The sequence below is a fragment of the Vanellus vanellus genome (genome assembly GCF_965231255.1).
Source record: "Vanellus vanellus genome assembly, chromosome: 1".
In the NCBI taxonomy this organism is placed as follows: domain Eukaryota; kingdom Metazoa; phylum Chordata; class Aves; order Charadriiformes; family Charadriidae; genus Vanellus; species Vanellus vanellus.
Genome location: NC_138905.1, coordinates 201,174,483 through 201,201,012, shown reverse-complemented (window position 1 = coordinate 201,201,012; position 26,530 = coordinate 201,174,483). Strand labels below are relative to the sequence as shown.

At 35.3% G+C, this 26,530-nt stretch overlaps 1 protein-coding gene across 1 annotated transcript in view; it reads left to right on the top strand.

The window, feature by feature from the left end:
- Nucleotides 1-2,132: 2,132 nt before the first annotated feature.
- The window catches only part of TNFRSF19 (TNF receptor superfamily member 19), a gene marked incomplete at both ends in the record, with an annotated part of 42,367 nt that continues 17,969 nt past the window's right edge, over nt 2,133-26,530 (top strand). The window contains 4 exons of the mRNA XM_082487575.1: nt 2,133-2,198; nt 3,551-3,661; nt 13,017-13,195; nt 16,361-16,446. Of these exons, the coding sequence (XP_082343701.1) occupies nt 2,133-2,198; nt 3,551-3,661; nt 13,017-13,195; nt 16,361-16,446 (442 nt within the window). The remainder of the gene's footprint in view (nt 2,199-3,550; nt 3,662-13,016; nt 13,196-16,360; nt 16,447-26,530) is intronic.

Below are 26,530 nucleotides of genomic sequence, written 5' to 3'. Positions count from 1 at the left end.
TATTTATTAATGGTGTGTGGTTTTTATCCATCTTGTTTCTTTCCAAACATAGATAAGAAACATTTCTTTAAACTTCTGGGTTCCCTTAACAGTATTTTTACTGTCTCTGTCCACTGTTTCATCTTTGCTATTACTAGAAGTTGTTTTTATCCTATATACTGTTGTTCTTATACACATAACTTTCTTTGCAGCATTAGCACTGTCAGCTTCTTGTGCCAACTTTGTGCCCTTAACTTTTGAAGTTTGACTCTTCCATTTTTCCATTTGTTCTACAGTACTTTTTACATCAAACTGTTGTATTTGGGTCATCCAGAATTCTTTGAGTTTTCCCATTTCTTAGCTTTTCTTTTTTTTTTTTTTTTCTTCCTCAGAATGAAAAAACCCCAAGCTCTGTCAAATACTGTATTGGTGTGTATTTGTATTACTTGATGGTATGCCTTCTTTTTTACCCATGTTGATATTCTTATAATTTGGTAATTGTCTTTGGCCCATAGACCATCGCCATCACTAAGTGAGAAATAACCATAAAAATGTAATCTTGGCTTTCCTGTAGAGTGCTAACTGACACACCTCTTTGCCCGTTCCGTTCTTCCTAGCAGAGTTTAGCTCTTTTTACACTTCAAAATGCAGTTTATCTTAAAATATATCAATAGTGCCACTGGAGTATGCTTTCTTATTGAGTAGAATTTGTTAATTAGGATATTAATGCAGTAAAATGTGAACTTGTGTGTTAATTATAGTTTATGCTCATTCTGGTTATATATTTTTTGAAGTGTATTATCGTTGTTATAGTTCCATATTGTAAAGTATTTTGCAACTGTTCTTAATCTATTTCTATACTGTATTCCTTATGTTTTGGGTTCCATCCTTTCATTTGTCAGTGTCTTCTACTCTTAAATGATAAAAATTACTTATCTTGTCTTTTAAAACAGCATAATTTAGCATCAGTCCTTAGGCTATAAAGTAGGCCAAAACCATTTTAAACATTTTTCACGTTTAGCTGAAAGCAATGACATTATATTACAGTCGTATAAGGTATGCAAACGAAGATAAAATTCAAATAGCATGTTATGTAGGCTGGATTTATTTATTCTTTTCTGGTTATTGTTCCTATATAGTTTGGATTTCTGAACTAAAAGTTACACTTGCATTACCAGGTAAATGACAAAACCAAAAAAGTAAGAAACTGGAAATTAACACAAAGACCCAAATAAACAAAAGGAGAAGAAGCAGAGAAAAAATGTTTTGTTGGCCAAGCACAATATTCTTAATGATTGGGGGTGCAATTTGTTGATTTAATAATCCATAAATCCTAACTCCAAGTTAGAACTTCCTTTCCATGAGGGTTTCAAATAGCTCCCCTTCATTTTTTTATCATGTTTGTTACTACTTCTTAAAAAATAACTAAGCAAGAATTTATTGACTGTTCTTTCCTCTTTTTCTGCTATTGATAAAAATTGTCCGCAATAAGATGCGATTTGGTTATGCTGTTTGAAATGTGTTCTATAATACTCTTTGCCTACCAGATCATAAATGATCATGTTAATACATCTTAAGAAGTTAGTATTCCTTAGGTAAATGACAGAAACAGATCCTGTGTATGCCTCTAGTTCAGAATGAGGTAGAAGAGGTTCTCTTGACCACTAGGCAAACCCATTCTGCTCCACATTGCAACATAAAAGGAACATTCCCATGGTCAGCTTTGTCTTGGCTGATATGTGGGATATTTGAAAAAATTGGGTTTTGTCTGTTAATCATGTACTTAGTTGAGCATCTAACAGGCAAGCAAGATATGTTAGGGATGTTAGAAGATGTTAGATTTACAAACGTTGATCTCTAATCTAGACTGATAGCAGTCTCTTCCTTTGAGAATTAAGGCTATAGAAACTTTGTGTATATTGCCTTTTCATCTAAAAAAGAACATGATTTTTAAAGTGTATGTTTGTTGTTTAGCTTGCAGGAATCCATCTGACATATTTTAATGGCATTAACTGATACATATTTTGACATGCTGAGTGACATGAAGTACTATGGGCATATTACATTTGCAATTTAAACAACATTGTGAAATATAATGATTTTTTCTTTTTTCCTTTATTTTTTTCCTAGGGCGAAAGGTTTAATTGGAAGAAATGGATGCTAAAGGATTACAAGGAGAAGATAAACTGAAGATGCTTATAATTTTACTAGCATATTTGGTAAGTTAAAAATTATTTTTTATGTTTTTCCCCAGGATGAACATTGAAAAAACTGTATTGAACATAGGAATGGTGTCTTTTGTCTTACACATTACTGATAACACTAAAAGTCTTAAGCACACATACACAGACAATTACATACTCATTTGATCAATTTAAAAGTGAGCTTGGTCAACTGATTTCTATAATTTCTCGCTACTCCTCACGTACAATTATGAAATTTTACCTTCTGAGCCTCTTCATGGAAGAAGGATTAGGACAGAAAATACAGATGAATAGGTGATACTGCTTCACTGTAGAGAGATGCCAAGAATTCTAGGCAGTTTGCAGTGGCTGTCTCTTAGTACAGTATGCTAATATATATAGTTTATGAGTTTGGAGTATTCAGTTTATCCACAGAACATAGCATAGCCCACAATTACATTGCCTACTAAGCATATTTCAACTCTGGCTTGCAGAGACAAGCTCTAGAACTAAGGGTAATTAACGCTTCATAGCTATCAGAAAGGCTTTGGTCTTTCTGAAAAGAGTAATACACAAAGTAAGAATTTAGTAGCAGTTGTGGAGAGCGCTTTCTGTGATGGAAGTCTGTATGTAGGCATTTAATTTAAAATTCTATTGTGGGATCTCACAGGGTTTGCTAATGCTCCTGGGTAGGATGCCAGTGATTATACTGAGACTTTGCATGGCTGATATTACTGCTTATGGTATTTCTCATAACCTTAGTTTCTGGTTTGGTCAGATAATGTACTTGCATGTCTTTGAAGGCAGACATTGGATTCTCTCATTGGGCCCATTAAATGTAAAGTGACAGTGAAATTTAGAATAAATGGTATTCATGTAGATTTGGGGTGCTTTTTAAGTTTCCAGCAGGTTTGAGTGACCTTTTAGAAATCTCTAAATATTTATGTTCAAAGGAATGCATTTTAGTTAATTTAGTCAATTGTAATAGCATCATTAAAAAACTTTAAAAATCACAAATAAATGAAACACAGCAATATAATGTAATATGATGTATCTTACTGTCATGAAAATTGTAGCTTTAGTAAATGGTCATGTCCACTTTTCATAATGCAAATATCAAGCAGGTCTTCTAAAAAGTGTAAAATTACTGCAACTGACTGAGTACTGAGAACTTTTAAAATTCAGGCCACTTACCCATCTTTGGAGTTAGGTTATTAACTTTCATTGACATATTTAAAGTTTTTTTGTAATGCAGAAAGTTATTTTTAAGATAGAAACAGGAATTTATTCCTCAGATTTAGAGTTCATATACATTATAAGGTAATCACAGAGTAATTATATTTTAGTGAGTTTACCTTTTTTTTTTTTTTTTTTTTTTTTTTTTTAAGCTAACTAGGGTAATTTGTGAGACTGGAGATTGCAGAGAGCAAGAATTTAGGGACCACACCGGAACCTGTGTCCTCTGCAAACAGTGTGGACCTGGAATGGAACTCTCAAAGGTAAGCCAATCATGCTTTCTTGAATTTATTTTGTTTCCAATAAGTACATTTACATATGTGGTTAAAACAATACATATCTGTATTCATATGGAAATACTTTTGATTTCAGTATTTGAACCTTTTACATTTTTTCAAGTATTGTGTTTTCTGGTTCTCTTTATATAAAATTCTTAGTTCAGAAAGTGATGATGCTATTAATAAAGTAGGCAGTACCATTAGAGGATCTGGGCTCCCAAATTAAAATGATTTTTTTTTAAAGGTGAGTTAGTGCTACATAAGGGGAAAAAAAATACAGATAATTAAGACTGAATAACCTCATTTCAAACTAGTGATTGGTACAGACCACTAAATTGGGGGGTGCTTGATTTTTTACAGTGCCTACTTTCAGAATCAGTTCTGGATTTTAGGTGAAACTGGCACTATAGGCAATGTTGAAATGTTTTCTCTACAACGACTTGTTTTAGCACAATGGTTTATAATAAAAACAAGGGCATAAGCACATAAATACAGAATAGGATTCAAGTGAGAACAGAGATATTTCCTTAGAACAGCTGGGAGACAGGTGATTGGTCAGTTTTCACTAGCTCAGTGGTTTGGAGCACTTTGTGCGGGGGATCTACATTGAAGTAGGGCTCAATTTCTTTGTTTTACAACTTACTGAAAATTCTACTAACCTAGTCTGTATCTTTATGCTGTGTAAATTAATTGAGAAGGTTGAGGCCAGAAGAATTCATGGTAATATGAAGAAAGCACATAAGAAGTCCTTGTTAATATCACGGAGAAGGAAGGATTGTTATTGTGAGCCTTATGTAATTTTTTTTTTCTTTTAGAACTGCATCCGTTGCAAAAGAAAATCCACATAAAAGTTTTAGGAATAGAAGATTTTTTTAGGAGGGCAGAAGTGAATAAATGGAGATGAATGGTGACTGAGGATATGGACTGGGATTCAGTAGAACTAGGAAGTTAACTTGGCAACACTTGCAGCAAAATTCCAAGTCTGAATGCACGTCACGAGGGTGATCTTAGTTGCTTTCAGCACAGACAAAGTAGGTGCTCTGTATAAGCAAGAATCGATAACTATAAAGGAAAATATAGCTGAAACTAGAGGGAGGGAGGGAGGGATGTGGTGTGATTCATTAACTTGATCACTGGAGATGAGGGAGATAACAATGAGTTATGAGGCATGGGGAGACTGGATGTTTTGGGGGAGCAGGTGTGTCATGCTAGAGATGTGAAGATTGTCAGGCAAAAAAGAGAGGGTGCAAGCTGGTATCAAGAAGGGTGAGAACACTTGTCAAGTCTCATGCATAAGATTCATTCTTCAATGTCCAGCTACTATACCTATGTCTTGCTCATTGTTAGGAGTGTAAAACTGTGTCCCCGGCGTATCTGTGCAGTCTGGTGGATACCGGTTACTCTATTTTGTACTCTTACTGATAGCATAAAAAGGATGATAAAGGTGGAATTTAAGGTATTATTTAGGAGGAGTGAAATCTAATTTTCAGGGTTGCCTTTGTAGATCCAAGCAGGAATTTGAAATGTTATTTTTGAAAAAAGAAAAATTAACAGAAAGCATTACTAAGTCTGGTGCATATGTGTGTTTAAATAACAGGGAAAAAGAAGCTTTCAGTTTGTGGCTTTGTATTCCTTACTATATTCAGCTCTGAAAAAAGCAGAAGTATTGTGGTTTGTGGGTAGTTTGAAGAGATTTACTGAAATTGAGTGGCACGTTTTCCTTATCTCTCCACCCCCTGTAGCTAGTGTTCAGTGCATTAACAAAAATACTTGAATTTTACAGTTTAGTGAGGATTGCTTTCTATGTTAGGCAGTATTAGTTAAGGTTTAGTCATACAAACAGTGCTGTTAAATAGAGATTTGAAGATGACTAATGGTATGGATGTGGTTTTGTTTGGATGTTTTGTTTTGGGTTGGTTGTTTTTTTTTTTTTTTCAGATTGGCCTTAAATTTGAGGACTGAAAGGTTCTGGGGGGTGTGTTCTAATTTATAAAGGCACTTGTAAACATGGCACTTCATAACAGTGGTCCCAGTAAAGCAGTATTATATGCATTGATATAGCAAATAAAACCCAAAAGTGTAGGAACTAATGCCTTCAGTACTTAGAGTTTTATTCCAATTTAATAAAGAAATGCTAAACTAAAATAGGAAGGTCATAACTTGAATAGTGTACTATTGCAAACAGTGTTTTTACTTTCACTATTTTTGTTTAAACTCTGATAGTCCTGATTCTTAGGACTACTTTTTCTGAAAATATGAATGCTTAATTAATTTCAATGTGTAAGCAATTACTTCTCCCAGACATGAATAGGATTTCAAATACTTTTTTTTTTTTTCTACTACACTAGAATTGAAATAACTAAACAGCTTTTGCTCAAACCTGAATGTGAGAGGAAGCATAATTTCCTTTATAAACAGGTACAATTTTCTGTGAATCCTAGTGAAGGATGTGATGCTGTGGCTGTTACTGAAATGCAGTTGAGAGTAGTCATGCTGAACTACAGCTTGAAGTGACAAAGTATGTTAAGTCAAAGGTCAGAACTCAAAGGGAAAAGAGATTTAATGATATACTTGAAGTAATTTGCAGCACAGGGGGAGTCTTGTTTGCTTGGGTTTTTTTACATGTGAGAAAGAAGTGGTATAATTATGCTGTAGTTTAATAACAGTTTCTTAATAACAAATAATATTTCTGTTTTCCTATCAAATATTTAGTGCTTATGGATAAAACAAGATATACTGCTGATTATGTGAGCATGACTGTATGTTTAAGTATATAGTAAAATACAATGTTATCAGTGGGTTTTTTGCTTTGCCCACCCCCCCCCACCCCCCTCCAAGTGTTTTAAGCAGTTGACTGACAGGTTTATTTTTTACCTTCGTAACAAAAAAACCCTCAGCCTATATTGTTGAATACAAAAAGCCAGCTGTTGGGTCATGCAGCACTGGACCATGTGAACAGTTGACATAAAACATAGGTCCCTATTTCCTTCCCTTGAAACTCAGTTCAGGTAGAACTTCTACTGCTGAGTAAGCTGAAGCAGACAGGTCCGATGTCAAGGACTGTAGAGCCATCACTTCACTCTTATTTATGAGAAACTACTCCATCTTAGTTACAATCGAAATATGTAGATTTCTCTCTTGTTATTACTGACTAGACAAAAATAGGAACTGTGTTCCTTTCAAAAGCCAAGTAGAATTAGTAGGCTAAACACTATGAAAGGAAGACCGGAGCTCTCAAGATAAAAATTAAGATAAATATCATGGTACAGATGGGTACTATGACTTAAATACATTGCCACTGAATTGATCAGCAACCAGTTTAGAGCATAAGTTCTTTTCATCTTTCTCTGTCACAGTTTAGTGGGGCTCTTTTTTTCAACAATGTTTTTAAAGTAATTCCTCCTTAAAATAAGAAAAAAATGTTACACCCTCAACTTTTCCTTCTGATTCACCGTCAACTGTTCTAACAGCAGTGATGCAGATGTTGCATTAACTTAGAACTAAAATCTGTGAGTTACTTTATAAAAAACACAATCAACATAAGTACTATTAACATATTGCCATCATAAGAAAGCCAGCTTTGTTATTTTATCAACAATTTAGCATTGATGAGGGAGTGAAACCTGCTTTTCCTGTTTGTTTGTTTCTATTCTTTTCATTTAAAAAAATATCACTATAGCCTTTTCTCATAAACATGTGTCCTCCATAATATTTGTGAAGCCTTTGAACCACTGAAATAGCTTGATTTTGAGCATGTGGGTTTTTTGTTTGGGGTTGTTCTTTGGGTTTGTAGTTTGGTTGTTTTATTTTGATGTTTTGGTTTTTTTAAGCAGTGTTTTCTCCTAGGGTGGGACACTAAAATGATTGTATTGATTCAGAAAGAAGTGTTTGCTTTGTGTGGCTCAACATTATTTTATTTCTCATTCATTTAGTAGGAAACAAAGCATCATGGGGTTTTCATTCTTTAAGTGGCTTCAAGTTGCCAGTGCCTGAATAGTCATTGGTGTGGCTTCATAGTAAGAGCCTTTTTTGTCATATCTTACCAGTAATGTGTTTCTGTATAAATCAAAGCTTATATATAATTCAAACTTATATAAATCACAATTAATGTAGAAAAATAAACTGGGATAGTTTGGGTTTCAGCCTTTTCCTGAAAATGTTCCAGTGCAGAAATGAGTCCTCTAGTCCTTTCACTGTAATTTGCCTTTAAAAAAAACCAAACACAACCTTTTTGTAGCTTCCATGTATTTATTTATATATGAAAAGGCAATCTGTATCTCAGCCTCATCAGGCTTGTATTGCAACTCAGAACTTTACCTGCAATTCTGGATTGTTTTGTCAACAGATCACATCTGAGGTGGTAGTTCAGAAACATTGAAATGACAGTTTTGGCAATAGTAAGTTCTTTCCACAATGTCCTACCTGTGCGGTTATACTGACACAGTATATTTTTAGGCTGTACTACGGAACAGATTGCTGAACTGATCACTTTTAACCTGGATCAGTCCTGTGGTCAGATTTACAGCTCAGCCTCATAATCAGTTGTATCAGTACAGTTGAGGACAATGTATGCCAAGCAAGAAAAAGCAGAGGTGGAAAGGAGAGAGTGCCTTAAGCCAGCAAAGCCACCAAATATGTGATGATAAATACTGTCACCAAGAGACTGCTGCTGTACAGAGAGCTTGTGGGACAGAGGGAGCTTGATGGTTGCGGAAGCAGGGCTGCATATCATAGGTTGCTTCCTCGCACCAGGTGTGTGATAAAGGAAAAGGAGACCTGCATCTTGTCTCAGAAAAGGAATTGTGAATTAAACAGGAAGGTACTGTTTCTACTTCTGTATGTAACTGTCCTCATACACAACGTGAAATGTGATGTGCTATGTCTGACTTGTTGTCCCAGTGAACTGGCTGAGAGCAGCTGCTACCATGTTTAGCAGGCACTCTGTAACTTTTCAAAGCAAGAGAGCAGCTTGTGAGGAAGCGTGCTGTATCTCAGGTCGGGAGAGGCTAACACATGTTTCTGGGTCAGTCTCCTGGAAGCTGGAGCAGCTGCATGTAGGCATGTCAGATCTTACTGAGCATAAAACTTTTCTGACATTAACTTTGCACTTTGCAACAGCAGCTAAATTTGACATTTGCAGCACACTTGCAGCCTGTCCTGCTCAGAGACTTCTGCTGATACATACAGCAGGTTATTGGATCCTGGATGAGGCTGATCCAAAGCCTAAGGTACTCTTGGAAGCTAAAACTGTGTACTATTTAACAAGGCCGTATACTCAAAGGTATTACTAAAAACTTCATTTCCCAGCGCCAGTGTAGTGCTGCAACCTGTTATGTGACCTGACATCAATTAAAAGTGCCTCAATGACTGGAAGGCTTTCTCTTGAGAATAATCAAATATTCTTGTAATCATCATGGCCTAAGTGGAACTTCTCTGTGCTTTACTATCTAGGGACTTACGTAGGTTGTGGATAATCAGTGGAACTAGAAACAAATTCTAAAACGGACTGGCAGATTATAATCTTAATAATGCCTGAAAGCATTTTTAAATGAAATTTGAGGTTATTTTAATTGAAAGAATGTTTAAAATCTAATTTACTGTTCATTTACTCTCTGCGTTGCATTCAACTTTTAGGGAAAAACCATACCACTTAACTCCATTACCCTTTATAGTCTGCTATACTTTTGGTCATTCTGTCTGAGTCAGTGTTTGTGTAGTATATACCAAAATAAAGTGTTAACACTGCCAAGGTAGTACTTTACGAGGTGTCTGTATTAGTTTCAAGCTAAAAATATTAAAAGCATACAATAAGTTATGAGATTAGTTAACTAGCTTGTTACAGATTCTTACGTGGCTTTGACCAGTCATGTCACTTGATACCTTAGTGAAACCCACTTCTGAACAAAGTTGTTCTTGGGATACATACATTAAAGGTAATGAGATGTCACAATACTTTGATAGTGAAAGCTGCATAAATATCCAGAAAATAGAAGTGCATTTGAATTTTGAGGATTTTTTTTTATTATTATTACTTTTAATGCAGCTTTCTAAATTAGTTTGAGTTTTTCTGGCTTGTACTGTGTATCATTTGAGAGGGAAATTTTTTGTTAATGTTATCTGGTACCATTGATAGTAGCGTCGAAAAGGCAAAGTGGAAAGGGAATAGTGAGCTAAGTGTTCTTCACAATATGCTTCACAATAGGAGACATAAATATAGGATATATTTACCTGCTCTTTTTCTTTCTAGCACAAAAATTAAAAAAAAAAGGTGTTTGGGTTTTTTTAAATTTAGCTAATTGAGGTTACAAGTTTTATTTCTCTTTTCTGCAGTCCTGAGGTGAACTGCCACAGGAGATAAGCCCTCTTTTAAAAATAGGAGTGGGAGGGTAGAGGGGGTGAGGGAAGTTGGGAACTATTCAGATCTCATGAGACACATAACTTGACAGCTTCATAAACAGAGCACTAAGAAAACTGGTGCACATCATTTTTGCACATGTACTGATAAAAGATGAACGGTCAATTTTGTATCTTTGCTGGACTGCTAATAAAGTCTAGGATTTCAAAGGGTTTGAATCCATCATCTAAATCATATCCTTCAGTTTGGGGAATGTGGTTAATTATGAGTACAGATCTGTTTGAAGTTCTGCCTGGTTTACAAGCTTAAATATTTATTTGCACCTGCCAGGCAGTTAACTACCAAATATTATGTGAACATAAAAAGCACATACATAAAGTTGTAGTTGTTATGGATTATATCTGCAGAATTTCTGGCAAAGACTTAGAAGCCATCTTTGAAAAGACTGGAGACTGTAAATTCCTTGGGCAGAAGATTATTTTTTTTTATATTGCATCCACCATTATTATAGCTTTAAAGTATACCATTCCATGTTACAAAGGACCAGGAAGATGTGTCCATACATCCAACTATGGCAAAGCAGATCTGATAGAGCTAGAAACAATTTACTCAAGCTTTGGTACTTTGGGCCAGTGAGTTGAAGGCATTTAATTCTAACTTTATTTCCTGGTGTTTGCTTGTTTTTAATCTGAAACTTCAAAGGTAGTCTGGTAAGGAAAACTTATAATTAAGTTAATTTAAGCCTTATATTTGAAAGTTTACTAGGACTTGGGAGGGACTGATTCCAAGTGATTTATCAAAAGATACGAATAATTTGACTGAGCTGTATAATATATCCTATAACATTACTATTTGGCTGATCTAAACAGAAAGAGTAAAGAGTAGGTATTTAGAAAGAATGTGTTAAGGAATAATGAGATTCAATGAAAAAATTTATTTAGACTTAGGAAGGGCAAAACCTCCTAACAGAAATTAGTCTAGTTCCAGTCCTTGGTGTTAATCATGTAGCTTTGCATACAGTCTTACAATTGCATAAATGAAATTGAGTGTAAAACTGAACACAGTAAGGTATTTTTAGATGACATAAAATAGAACTGCTAGAACCTCCATTATTTTGGCATTGGTTCCTAGCAGAAACTGGTAGGTTTGAAATAAAATGTTAGAAAATGCTGTATGGCTGAAGTAAATGTAAAATAAAAAAAAAGGAAATATTTTTACCCCCTTTTTCCCTACCAGCTTTATTAGTGTAAATATCTTGCAGGAGGATTGTGCTGTACAGTGTATGAAGCTGTAGTATGCTTATTTTGTTGTTACTAACTGCAATGATTTGTCTTACTGCTCCTTAATTGGAATAATAGTCAATAATAAGAAATTACATTTCAGCTAAAAACCGAACTAAACCAAAAATTAAAACATTGAATTCATGGGTCTAGGGGTCTAGAGACAGAGGAAGAAAGCTATTTTCAGTGTCCATTTGTAGTTGCTTTCTTAGAATTGTCCGTTTTCTGTGTACTTGAGTGCTTGTTCTTCAGAGGATAGTAAAGGTACTCTTGACATAAGGGAAAATTGAAAATTCTTAGAATATCCAGTAAAATGTATCCAGTAAAGTTGTTTATTTTTACTTCATCATTGCGAATTAGAGGCACTATAAAATACATATTGGCCAACTCTAGCACAGAGCTTGTTCCATGATGCTTTCTCAATGCAAAACCTTGGAGAATCCTGAGTGCATTTCTAAGGTTCAAGGCTTTTTTAGTGCAGCAGATTTGCACAGGTGGGTGACTTTTTCCAAAAGGTTATTTGTATGCATCAAACATGCATGTGTTGTGGACGAAACTGGTGGAAACCTTCTCTTAAGTTGCCACAGTTGAAGCTTTCCTATTGTTTTCCCACTGGGAAGATGCCCTATTCTTCCACTGAGACCACATACTGGAGGAGGTGGTCCCCACATTATACCTTTCCCACCTACTCCCTTCCCAATAAGTCCTTTCCAGCAGTTTGTTGTATTCCTCTTGCCATTTTGCAGTGCGTCACTAATGCATCAAATGTAACTTCGAAGTACTGCAAAAAAATTAATAGGATATTCAGATAAGAATAAGGCATAGCAACTCTTAGTAACTTGATAATTCTAAGAAATAGTGACATAAAAATGAAATAGATTAATAGTTCTTGATAATCTGTATAATTCAGTCCCCAAACTATTACATATTGTTGGATGAAGTGTTTCTCTTTGCAGCCTGTCAGTTGTATTGGGTGTCCTTTTGCAAAATGAATGGAAATGATGACTTTAAACAGCTAAGTTTGGGATAAATAACCAATCGTAACGATATTTCTTGTATAGTAAAGTACTGTGCCTCCCTGTGATCCACAGAGCTATTAAACTTTTCCAACAGTTTAAGAACTGTTAGAACTGGAGCGGATTGAGTTTCTGAAATTGTGAGTGGCTAAGCAACGTTTCATGCCTAGCTGATGGTCATTAACCGGCTCTGTTTTATTTGGTAACAGAAATTCCAAGCCTTTGAAGATCAGTGCACTCTCTTCAGCAATTAACTTTGTTCACCTTAGCTATGAACCTTAATATCAAAGTGCTTCTTTGCTGTTTTTGTAACTGAGTAAGTGCCTTTATACTTCACTTGTCCCAGTTTCTGCACTTTCACATGACTGACCTAATTAAAAAACAGACAGCTCAATAATTCTACCATAAGCTAGTAATAATGAAACTGTGGGAGTCCTCGAAGCCCTTTATCATTCAAATGCACTGTGGTTTCATGAATAAAGTGGATGACTAAGTATTACTTATAGCAGTAAGGGAGATTATTAGCAGTGGAAGACACATTTGAACTTGCTGAAAGGATGGCTTTTGTCTCTAGAAAGACCTACTCTCTCAGTAATAATTACACTAGGTCTTCATTTTATCCCAGCATTCTCTTCTTGTTCACGCTTTCAGTGACTGAATAGCTTGCTATTGCTTGTTAATCCCTACAGGAATGCGGCTTTGGATATGGGGAGGATGCACAGTGCATGACATGCAGACCAAACAGATTCAAGGAAGACTGGGGCTTTCAGAAGTGCAAGCCTTGTCTGGATTGTGCATTAGTTAACCGGTTTCAGAAGGCTAACTGTTCTGCCACCAGCAATGCGCTATGTGGAGACTGTTTACCAGGGTAAGTCCATTTCTGAAGACAAGACTTGAACAAATTCAAAACTGATTTGCATTAGCATTTGCTTCTTCATGTTTCCTGGATAAATGTTTGTATCCTTTATGTATATGTGAAAGTCCTAGGTTCTAATATTGGCCTTGCCAACAATTTATTGTATGATCTGAGCACATAATTTCAGAATTGCAGGCTTAATTATCACATCTATAAAAATGGCTTGATAATTACTATGTGATCTATGAAAGTATTGTCTATACAGCGCCTGAGCAAAATACTTCAAAATATTGAGTGTTACTGGTGGCTTACTTCATTGTTATGAAGAATTAAACATTTGGAAAACACATAGTTACCTTCTTGAAGAATGATCACATTATTTGCTTGCTTTTTTTCATCTCCTTTGGTCAATACCAAATAATTATTATGCACGTATATTCTTAGGTCAAAAGTGTTGGTTGTGGTTTATGCTCCTGAGTTTCCTTCACCATGTTGGTAAATTCACAGAGCGTGATTCTGCCTGAGAATCATAAATGGATCTGAAAGAATTGTTTTGGAACAAATTGTAACACTGTGGAGGCTCACTGAAACTGCAGTTTTAAATCAAGACCTGTGCTTAGTTTGTTGTCTAGTCATCCCAGATCTCTGTTGCTAATTTTCTGTTTGTAGTATTAAGATTTCTAAAAGGCTATTCTTTATATTGTGGCCAAGTTCTGCTATTATAAATACCTGTCATGAATTTGTTAAAAGGCATTTCCGATGCTTTCTTGAACTATGGGTTGGTGGTTTAATTGATAGGAGTAGGTTATGAGAACTAACTTGCAATTGTAACAGCCTTTGTATTTTCAGGGTATATATTTCAAAGATGCTTAGAAGTTCATATATTTGTTTCCTATATATATATCAGCAATTTTATCTTATTTATTTTTATACACTTATTTTTAATACCAGCTATCAAATACCTGAAGACTGTTGAAGCTCCTACAGTTATTCCTCTTAAGCCAGAAATGAGGTCTTTTCATTTAAAAACACTTAGTAAAGCAATGGTAACTAATGTTATTTTAAATCATGGTATAAGAAGGTGCAGCTCCAGGTGTTAGATCTTACTCACAAGCACTTTTGATACTACCTGCATCCACGTGGTGGATTGATTTATGCTCTTATTGCAGATTAATATATATGTGTATTGTAGGGCTTATTTGGCTCTCAGCAGGGAGATTTCCTTCTTGTGGTGTAGACAGTATAAGTAAATTTTGGAAGTTGAGAAAGGGACAAAAAAGAAACCAGAGTAAAACATGAATTAAGGGTAAATCTAAACTGGACCTGGTAATGCTTCTTAGTGTTCTGGTCTAGAATGTATTCTAGATATGTGTGTTGAGTACAAGTTAAAATGAGAGCTGTTTCCACAACCTGCATTTACTGGCAGCAAAGTTGGAAACATGAGGAGGAAGGGAATAGTGGTTGGGGGAGTCACAGGGCATCTGATCTGGACGTTTTGGGGAACAGAACTGTGAAACACCCCACCACTCACACCTGTCATCAGTTTAGATGCTGCCTAAGTGAATGGAGAATATAGCTAGCCAAACCAAATGGTTTGGCTAATGTTTTACCTCTCAGCAATCATATTTATTTCTGTTTTGCACGGGTTTCCAACATACCATTCCCTATTGTTCAGCTTCAAAACACTACAGTGAGCATGTCAGCTAAAAACAAATATTAACACACTTCTTTCAGAGTAAATGATCACAGTGGCCACTTCAGTCTTGCAGCCTATGAATTTCTGTTCACATTGTTAAAGCTGAGTTTCTTGAGCAGTTGGAAAGCTGTTTGCCTTAGCTGATACAGTCTTCATACTTTAATGGCACTTGCAGTGCTAGTAATTTAACAAAGGTAGAGTTAGTACTTGTTATTTAATGTGCTACTACCACTACAGAAAACAATTCACTTACTCATCTTGAACAGACCACAGCTGTTTAGCCTAGTACTCATGACTGGTTGCAAGACAGAAAGACCTATGCGATTAGGGAGCTGTTGTAGATAAGTTCTTTAGATAATGGCATACTGTCATACATAACATAGCTGTTATTTTTTTTTTTTAATGTTTTGGCATTAATTTCTTTAGGAATGAGCAGATGGCTGATTAGTTTGCTTATAGAGTTTTATTTTATTGTTTTCCTGTTACTGCTTGTGGCCTCCCATTGCTATTACTTATCTAAACCATCTGACTGATACTTCTGTTTGCAATATCCTTTTTTTCATACCTTGAAATGTTTAAAAATTCTAGATAGCAAACTATACATTTAACTGAAATATGAAAACAGAGAATTGGATCATGTAGATTAAGACTCACATGGTCTCTTCATTAATTTGCATTCATAGTCCGTGCACATTGTGATTTTGGTTGGTGGTGAAGATCTTCCTAGAGGACAAGGAAGAGTCAGAGGAGGATTGTTGGTTTCTTAAAATACAGTTCTAAAGAGCCTATTTTACTCTTTTGCCATTCTACAAAATGATCAGAATAATCTTATTTTCTGAAGATTTTGTCACACAGCGTGTTAAAACTTTTTTTTTGGGGGGGGGGGGGGGGTGGGATGATGCCCTTCTGTAGAAGCACATAAATGAACCAATTTGAGTGATCCTCTTCCTTCTCTGAGCTAGAGGATATCTTAGGGATTTTAACTAGAAAGCATTGGCGTCTGGTCCTTTATATACTGTTAGTGGTGATAATTACCTTGAATATCTTGTTTCTTTTAGGAGAGTTATATAGATTAACTAGTTCATTTTTATATTTTAAATGTATAAATAAACTTGCATAATATAACTTCGTCATACTTGTCTTGTATGTTGTGTTCTATGTGGAAAACAGGATATTGATTTCTGTCTGAAATCTCCAGAATTGTTTATTTCTTATGTGAATATAAGACTATGATGACATGCATTTGGACTAACAGATTTAGAATTTTTCCTCAAGTTACTTTAGATCTACTGCTGTACTATTAATTAACATCTTCTGTACTCTTGTTTACTTTTATTTTCTTCTATTTCCTGATGGTTTGCATGGAGACACAGATTGACAAAAGTTTGCAGTTATAGAGGATTTTGTTAAAACACCTGATTAATTTTGTGTGGAAAAATAGCTATGTTTGATTAACTGTTTTTTCATTCTTTATCGTCTAGATTTTACAGGAAAACTAAGCTTGGAGGCTTTCAAGACATGGAGTGTGTTCCTTGTGGTGATCCTCCTCCTCCCTATGAGCCTCACTGTAAGTGCCATTTTCCTCCTGTTGGAGTGGGATTAACTTTTTTGCTTCAGAATGTTTCCTGTTTTAACTTGAAATCTTGGCAAACAATGACACTCACAGTTATGAAGAAATCTTTTAAAGGCTTGTTTTCTTGTTAGTTAGATTTTGTTACTACATTTCAGCAGGTCCAGCACTATCATTGCATATGACCAGTCACTTGAGGATAGACGTTCCTGTCATACCACGTATTTAGGGAGTCTTGACTCCACTTCTGATGTTGTCATATTAATTTTAATTTCTGTTTTGTGGTAATGCCAAAAGAAAGACAGTCTCCCTAAACCCTCTGCCTGTTATCTGGTAGGCCTCGGTGAGTATGAATTCTTTCCTGACACCCAAAAGGGGTAATTTGTTGATACCTTTGAAAATAACTTTCGTACTAAGGTTACAGCAGGAGAGAACATTATGGATAAATATCTTTATAGTACTATATACATTAAGAAGGAAATGAGTAATCAGTTTCTCTATTTGTTTTTGGCCAATGAGAGGATCAGAATCTCTTTAAAAGGAGAGAACCCCTTTATTCTGCAACAGAAGCCTTTTTACTACTTCTTCCAAGACTGGTGATGGTCTACTTCCTGGGTTTTGTTTTGTTTTTTTTTTAATTCCATAAAGGGAGTGAATTATTGTTGTTTCATTTATTGCTGTCTGCTTTATAATATGAAAAATAAAATTTATTCAACATAATCTTCTGGAAAACCTTGGGGATACTTGTTTGTTTCTGTAACTGTGAATTTATGTTTTGGGACATTTTTTCTCTTATTCCGAGCAGAAAAAATGTTTATAGAAAAAACAAATTGTCAAGTTCCTGAAATGCTTCATGCTACTTTAATAAGCACACACTGTTTCTAATAAACATTCTTTGTTTTTTAATTGTGCTAAATTACAGTATAACCAAGTATATACTAATGTGCATAAAAATCATACTTTTAAATAGTTTTATATTGCATTAAATGTAATGAAATAAGGATTCATCAGCATTTCATATATTGCTTAGGTAGTAATTTTTCACATGAGCCCAATTTCCTTGTTTTGCTTCCATTCTAGTTTTAGTGTCTTTTGAGGAATAAACTTAAAAAAACATATTCTCAGGCAGTATCTTTAATAGTAAAAGTTTTTATAAATGTGGCTTCCTGTCCGCTTCTCTTATGGCTTGAGAAAATTTCATTATGTACCTTTGAACCAGAATAATTAAATTTTTGTTGAAGGTGGCAACACTGAAAACCAGTAAATCAGATTTCCATAAAAAGAATAAGTCAAATAAGTTACAATGTTTGCAGCAGTAACTCCTGCCCATGTATAACATGAGCCTAGAAAGTAAATTCAAAATTTATCAACTATTTTTGTAGTGTAAACAACATACATTCTCTAAACACTTTTAAGATGTTATGTTCTTCATAGCAAACACTATGGGGTTTGCCAAGAATGAAAAGCTGATCTTGACTCACTGGAGGAAATCGCTTCAAATTCAATGAGTTGCAGAAGGTATTTCTAGACAGAATTTGAACCCAAACAGGCAATTTCATATGTACATTTATTTTAATTCCCCCCAATTGATCAAACTAAGTATTATCCCCTTCATTTGTTTTTACTCTCTTTTTATCTACAAAAAAAGAACGTTAGTGAAATCCAAAGTGCAGCAGTATTATTCTGATCTATGATCTCTTGTGTAAATTCATTTTGTGCAATTTTTCTTCTTTTCCTGTTTTTCCCTTCTTATAAGAAAGCATGCTATTCAAACATGAATTCTGTTCTCTGGCACTATCAAAGACAGGGAAGAAGAAGAAATTACCTCCCTTACATCTTTCCACTTTGACCGTAGTTAGTGACTGATATGAGTATTTCCCTCTTTTCCAAAATCACAAATTTTGATTTTTTTAAGAGAGTGAAAGAATGGTTACCAAGTCCTCTGAAATAGCTCATAATTGTTTAGTTTGTAGTGATTTGGTCTTTGTAATTGAGCTTAAGCTTGAATCCTAAATTGAACTGTTAGGAGTTTACTGTTAGGAATTACTAATTTTAAGGGGGCAATAGACAGCCCTATGGAGAAGAACATTTTTCTCTGGCGCAAGCTGTGATGGTAAATCCAGATTAGAGACTTTTTTGTTCCCTAATTTCATGGCCATGACAAAACCTTTGACTTTGACTATTGAAAAATATTTGACTAAATAACGTAAGTGTTAACAACTGCTTGTTGTTCATATTTCTGGTGGCAAGTTGTGAGAATTGGCAAGCATATCCAGCTTTTACAGAAGCAGTAATAAAAAGTTTGAAATCATTAAAATGTTCTTTATTTACATACTAGCCAACCATTAAAATCTTAAATAATGGAAACCCTACCATGAAGTATGATTACCGAATGTCACTGTGGTTTTCAGAAGGCTTTGTTTGGAATTTGTATATTGATTCTTCAGGTCTGTAACGTAAGCTGTCTCAGTTTAGGAGAGTGTACATGCCTTTCTCAGAGCAGCCTAGGAAGTTATTCCTATGACAGTAGCTGAATAAACTGAAATCTGTTTTGAGTTTTACTTCACATCAAATAGTTTTAAGACTAAGTCAAAAATATGATTCTACAAGGAAGTATAAGTAAAGGTGTGTGAAAGCAAGCTTTTTCCAGCTAATGCTGAAAATGTTTGCTGTTTATTTCAATAATTAATGTATTTTGATAGTTTAGAGGTTTAAGACTGCATTACTTGAAGTTAAATGGAGACAGACAATGAGGTGTATGGGGCAAGTTCTCAATGATCAGAGGACTAAGTTCTTATTCTCTGCCTTTCTTATCCTTCTCTCTTTCCACTGTGAAACAGAAAGTCAAATATTAGTGCAGCTAACTCTTATATTACAGATTAAAAGGAAAAGTTTCAATGAATTAATTGTCCCGTGAGGTGTGTGGCAATCTTTTGTTTGCTTAAGAACATTACCATAAGGGCACAAAGGCTCAGAGCCCCCTACCTGAACTAAAGGTTCATGTTAAAGCTGAGACATGGATGAAGTTCTTTCAGCACTAGTAGCAGTTGATTATTACCCGGTTAGCTATAAATCTAAATACTTGCTTTTATCTTCTTTCTTTCTGCAGACATTTTAAAACAGATCTGGTTTAAATATTTACTCATGAAAAAAATGAGTTTGTGAATTGCTAGAGGCAAAGTTGAAAGGATTCTATAATGAACAAGTAAAGAGAGCATTAGAGGCCAGGAGAGTTGCTATCACCTTTGTGTAAACTTTAAAGGGGACACAATGACTTATGTGTGTTTTTAGGATGTCAGAAAATTAAATACACAATGATATAGTTATATTTTAATTTGCTTAGTTCAGGTAAATAAACTGTAAATACCAATCCTATATATAGGGTCAGCATCTAAACATTAGATAAGAAATGAAAGCATGTTTTTAAAATTGCTATTTATGTTCACTTTGTAAACTGAAGACATTTTTCTCACCTGAAGACATTTTTTTTTCTCAACTGAATGACAGAAAAGGAGTCCTTTGAACTGGGAACTAGAGTGAAAACGCAATCAATCAAAGACATAATTTCTGAAATGGAAGGTAGCATAGACTGTCCCAAACTGATCTCCATTCAGCAGAGAAACAGTGATGTAGATGCGGTTCAATGATTCTTTTTTTTCGGGACCAATTTGGGCTTGCAGAGTTCACTCTTCTGTCTGCTCAGGCCAGTATTGTGCTGCCCCAATGGTTAGGCTTAAACTCTTAATGAAATTCTTCAGTAAGATAGATTGTGAAGCTATCCATGAAATAAAAAGAATTAAAATAATCCCTTCTTGAGGTTATTTTTAAATCTAATGAGTTTCTCAACCGCAAAACACTTGTGGTGGTACAAGCGAAGGAGAGATGTGGGAAAGGAGCGGAAGATTTTCCAAAGATGCCATTGCTTTCTTTGAGCAAGCATTATGTTTTTCAGCTAGTCTATCTTAGCAAATAAACAAACAAACAAAAAAACACATTAGAAACCGTACTCATTATCTTCTTTTGGTCATAAGAAGATGGCAGATTAAAATTAAAGCAACAGAATTATTTTATCAGCTTGGCTATGTCAGCTGTTCCTCCAAGTGTTTCCGGTTGTGTTGTTCAATTCACAATGCAGAACTGCATTGGCCACCAGAATCCTTTAGCTTCTGGGCAGGCTTTCTACTAAGCAGAAGAACCCGTGACATTGAACTTTTCAAGCTGTATTAAAAACATAGTTCCTAGCACTTCTACGTTACTGTTCCTTTCTGGACCAATCTACAGTCAGTGGTGTTCCCCTGTTATGTGTAAATTCAGTCTAGAATTTGGCTGTACAAACAATTAAATTGGAATAACTTGTGAGAGTCAAGGAAGAGCGGAAATGAACACCTAGGCACCACCAGCATTTTACAGCCAAACTACCACCAAAGGAACAGCCTTGTCTTTTTTTTTTTTTTTTTAATTCTCTGCAGTATTATATTTATAAAAAAAAAAAAGTTACACAGTAAAAATTGCACAGTATGTCCATCCAAACTCATTCCTTCTTCAAGACTACTGCATGTCTTCATGACACAAAGCAAGGAGCATGGAAAGCTGGGGTGGATAAGGACGGGGCTGGGATACCATTCCGTGTGGAGCTTGGGAAACTAGCCTCTACATGTTCCAGGAAATAAAGGCATTCTTTGCTTCAATGAAGCAGAAATGTTTTGTTGAATAAGTCACAGCAGTGGAAATGTCTAAGATTTGATTGTAACATCATGTGCCTTTGAAATAAACCTGCTGTTGGGTCTAAAATTGTGACTTGTTTTGCCATGAGCCATGTTTTGAGATATTGATTTCAGTGATAGTGATTTCAAATATAAAGAATATCTCAAACTAGAAAATAAACAGTTTTTACTAGGATGAGGAATAAAAGTAAAGACTGACTTTTTAAGACAAAATACATATTTTGTCTTAAATACAGTTCACAGTGAAAACATTACATTTTCATGTGAGGCATCTATATTTTACTTGCTTTAAATTTTGTTTTTTATGGAACTTCTACAACATTTTGGCTACCTCCATTAAGACTAATTGTAAAGCCCCGTTTACAATTTTCTGCTGTAGTTGTGGGTTGTTTTTTTTCTTATGTTTGCTTCCGTATATTTACAGAATTGTTTTTCTGAGAAGTAAATGTCAGTGTCCTAAACTGCAGCTGAGTCTTGCTCTTTAAATCTACAAGGTAGGTTGTTTCACTAAGAAAAGGTGCTATTTAAGGGATTAAAATCTGGTGGCATTTCCTTCCCGGTGTTAAAAGTAGCTAGTATAAGAAAAGTAAGATTTAGTATATATTTACATTTACAAGATTAGGATCTGTGATTTTGTAAACTTTTATGTGAGAGTAATGGGTATTTGGGGTATGCAAGGATTATACTTCAGAACAAAGAAGATAAAATCCTAGAAATTACAGTCTGCAGGGTAATATTGTAGGGTTACAAAATACATGGTTAAAAGTAAGGGTGGAGCTGGAAGCTTGCTAGCTACATGTATATTCTGTAAAATACTTTTGCTAGTGGTAAAAGAGAAAAATTCCCACTGTCTCAGCTTTGCTGGAGTCTTTTACATTATTCCATTAAACTTAAGTATAGCATTTTAACTTGAGAGTAATTTTTGGATGACATTCAATTCTACATTACTTCCTCTGTTTACATAGTGGAATTTTAATTTATTCATATCACTTTCTTCTTTCTGTTTACAGAATTTTGTGATTTGAAAGCTCTCAGACTCCAGATAAAGTTTTTCCAGCTATTAACTTTTTCTGTAATTTTTATTTGGTTGTTTTATACAGTAAACTTTGTATTACTAATGCAAAGCAGCCTTTGAAGGTAGGCTGCATATGTGCATATGAGGCAACCAGCAGCTGAAAACTAAAAAGTGAAACTATTTTTAATTATTTGGTTCTATTCCAACATATATGTCTATTTTATTTCGGTATTTTTTTCTGATTTGGGGTTACCTCACATCATCTCTCATAATCTTCTTTGCCACATTGGAGACTGTGATAGAAAGCAGCTGGAATATTGTGTAAACCTTTCACTAAAGTCATAAGGAGTGACAGCTAATTTAGGTACAGGTAAAAGCATCACTAACTTATAAATATCAGTATTGTTTTATTACAGAAACATTAGCTTTCCATTATCTCATAAATGAAATGTACACTTTTGTAAAAATGTAATAAGTCAGTCTGATATTTTCCATATGTGACCCGATAATGGAGTAACTTATCTCCAGGAAGTCTGAAACAAATTTGACTAGGTGTTTCAGAGAGATGAGAATTGCTATTCATGTCTAATAAAGTTTTATTAGAATTTTATTTCTTTCACTCATCATAGATCAAAGAGAGTTAACCTAGAAAATCTAAATGTTTTCAATTCCTTGTCCTTGATAATTGTGATGCTTCTGACCCATTGGGGAAAGATTCATGTATGACTTAAAGTCAAACAGCTCCTTTTCTTCTTGTTCTGAATTTGCTTTACATGCTGGGCTCCCCTCCTAAAACAAAAAGTTGCAAACAGAGATGTTACCACTAAAATTAGACATAATAGTTCTGAAACATTACTTAATGGAGAGGAAATTTAGATTCATTGTGTAATTTAATCATGTTCCAAAACTTTCTCCTTGTCTAGCTCAGAGAATAGCTCTTTTTTATATACACATTCCCAACTTACTGTCGCTAACTCCTGTTTTCTGTACCTCTAATTTCTGTGCCTGTATGTGTAGAAGTACTTCATTATATAGCTTGTTATCACTAAATATGTGTTACAGTTAGTGGACAGAACTGGTCAGAAGCATTTCCCTCATGTCTATCCACCATCCCCTCTAGTCCTTCTCAAAACAAAACAAACAAACAAACAAAAAAACCAACAAAAAAAAAACCTGCAGTGTGTCAAAACACAATGGAAAAAAAAAAAAAAACCAACAAATTTTCCATAGAAGAAAATCTAGCTTAAAAATATTGAAATGATGTTGCAAGGAGGTGCTACTCCAACCCAACAGAATTTCTGTGTAGCCAGACACTTTACCAAGGAATCAAAATTTGGAAACCAAAGCTCCCAGGGCTTCCTGTTAGACTTCAGTCCACTTTCTTGCACTATCCTTAAATGTTTTGTTCCATGCAGGTGTCCTGGTTTGAGGTAAAACAGAACCAATTTTGTTCAGTAACTTCGCTTCTTAGCTGGGCCTTTTCTAACAACTGAAATTAACTGCATATTGTGCAGAAAATGTCCACTCTCTCAGAGTGATAAGACCAATGTTTAGAGCTGATGCCCAGGCATGGGATGCAGAGAGGCTCCTGCTTATACTTACTGCTATAACAGCCAAGGGCAACCAACTTGGTTATTTGCCACGTTGGAGGGTTGGAAGCGGAAAAGCATAGTGGGGTCCCACCTGCGGGGAGGAGCGGACAGGACAGGTGACCCAAAACTGACCAACAGGGTATTCCATCCCATCTGCCTCATGCTCAGTGTAAAAGCTGAGGGATCAAAGGGTCACGGGTTCTTCCTTCGATGGCTGACGTCTGAGGAGGACTCTGTCTGTTTGTCTGCCTGTGATCCCAATCCTGACTCCAGATCCGGAATCCAGTTCCCGTCCGTCACTGAGTCCAGCCTGGGACTGCCCCAGTGCCAGCTGGTGACGTGATTGTCATCTCGGGAGCTTGATACAGTTTTATATATATTTTTCATTATTTCTTTTTATTTTATTATTAATATTTCATTAAAGTAGTTTAGTTTCTTCTAAACTCATAAGTCTCTTTTTCCTCCTCTGCCTCTCTTTTTGTAGAGGGGAGCATCTGTCGGTCCCGTCTGGGGTCCCTCAGGTCCCCAGTGGTGGATTTGGCCTAAACCACGACAGCAGGTTACTTTTTACAGAGGAAAACTTGTTCTATCAGAAAAACTTCCAATCGCATGTAACGTAGCTTAGTACTGCAAAACTGTAGGTGTGAGGGCTGTTCTAGTGAATTGATTCACTTAGAAGTACTCAATATAGTATGTCTGCTCTGTTATGAAAGATTTATCGTTTGAGTCTCTAGTACAAGAATAGTAACCTGAACAACTTCAGCAATTCTAACAAGTGTTTGAAGTATTCATTGAAGCTCTTACTACGACAGTAAGCAGGGTCACTTACTTTGTGCCTGTGACTTCAAATCTAACTTACATTGTTTTGCACAGTGAAATTTTTATTTCACTAAGTGAGTTTCAAGTAACCCATTTCAAGCTACAACCTAAGAGAACTAGGCCAGTAGTGAATGTTTTAGAAATATGCCTAGTATAGACAGCATTAGCCTTGTCAAGTATTTAGAAGTAGTTAAGACTTAAATATCCAAATAGGCCTGGGATCCTGACTCCAGAATTGCATCACCAACTGTCCTGCTTGACAGCTACCTAACTGTGCAAATGCTTAAAAGCCCAAGAGACCTAAAAACATTCATAGACAATGGTCTCCAGGAGCATTTCCGAGATTCTGGGTCCAGGTGCCTTAGACACATTGCAGCTTTAGGTTAGGCCAAAAGGCTTGTGGCTCACTTGCTTTCCCCTTACTGCCATGGAAGGAAATACATATGCGTGGACTGGGCAGGATGGTCTCAATAGGTGCCTAATTGGAGAATACAGACCCCATTCTCTTTCATAGTTTATCCAAGAGGTAACAGAATTGGAATTTAAGGAGGTGCGTACAACGTTCTCTCTACTCTTCAGTGATCATCTCAAAATTTTTGCAACGCTGAGCAGCTATGTGCCCAGCTGGCACCGAAACCATCAGGATCTAAAAGCTAATCAGTCTGTCACTCATCTTTGGAAAATTTGTTGTATGGTGTCTTCTGATGCCAAGCTCAGCAGAGCAGATTGGGATATTGGCTAGGAGTCTCTTTCTTGATAACTACTTTGAGTCCAGAATTCTTTCCTTATGTTGACAGTGTGTTGGCTTCTTGTCCTTACTCTTGGATTCTTATATCACAAGTAGGTTTCTATTGTGGTGTACGCAGCCTAGATGGTAGAGTGCTTAGCACTGTAAGGCCTTTGCCTCTTTTGTGATCCTAGTTTCATGCCTGATCCAATTAATAAGTCTGAATACAGCTCAATTGTTCTAAGATACCTTCTTAAGATAATGACGTTGTTCATAATTCTCCCATTCTGACTGCAGCCACAAGTGATGGTTAAATAATAAATTCCAATTTAATACTAATAGCTTTTCAAAATGAGGGGAAAAGCATATCCGCTATCTGCTGTTTGGATATGCTGATTAAAGTACACCAATATGACTGTTCATTTTCTTCATATAGGTAAGAATTTGAGTTGTATTTTTGAAGTAAAGTATAAGCTGTAAATTAGTGAATTTCAATTTAAATGATTGACTAATCAGCCAAACTTTCCTCCCTACTTCCTGCTCTATGTGTTTGTGTGAAGCACAGGTGACTAGGTCAGACTTTCTATTTCAATTATTCTGCTCTTTAATCTCAAGTAATGGGCAGTCCTCTGTTTTCCTTCTCGCTACCTTTGTATTACTAGATGTGTTAAGACTGACCAGCAAATCCTAGAGGAGATCTGCTGGTAATATCCAATAGAAATTAAAAAAGCTGAATACCGCTCTGTAAAGACTCTGCAAAGTTTAGCAAAAATCAACGCACATCAAAAAAAAAAAAAAGGAAGAAAAATATAAACCAGACAAAAAGTTTACCTTTGATCTCCTCTACCCCCCCAAGAATGATCAACAGGAAGGAAAGTATGTCACAGTTTTCCAGAAACTGGTTTATGAGTAATGGGATGAAACTTGGTAATTGTAAATTCAAGTAGAACACATCAGGAATACATTCTAAAATACGATTTATTGAACCAAAAAAGTTCAATGCACTGCTTCATGCACTATAATGAATAATCCTGTACGTCAGGGAATGAATCTGCACAAAAGAATCACTAAAAGACATTTCTGCTATATTAACTAGTGTGGGTTTTGTGCCTTTTCATTCAGAAAAGTATTGTCTTTTTTTCTTTCCTAGATTATAATTATGTTTGTACTTCTGTAATGAAAATATTTTCTGAGCAGCTTTAAA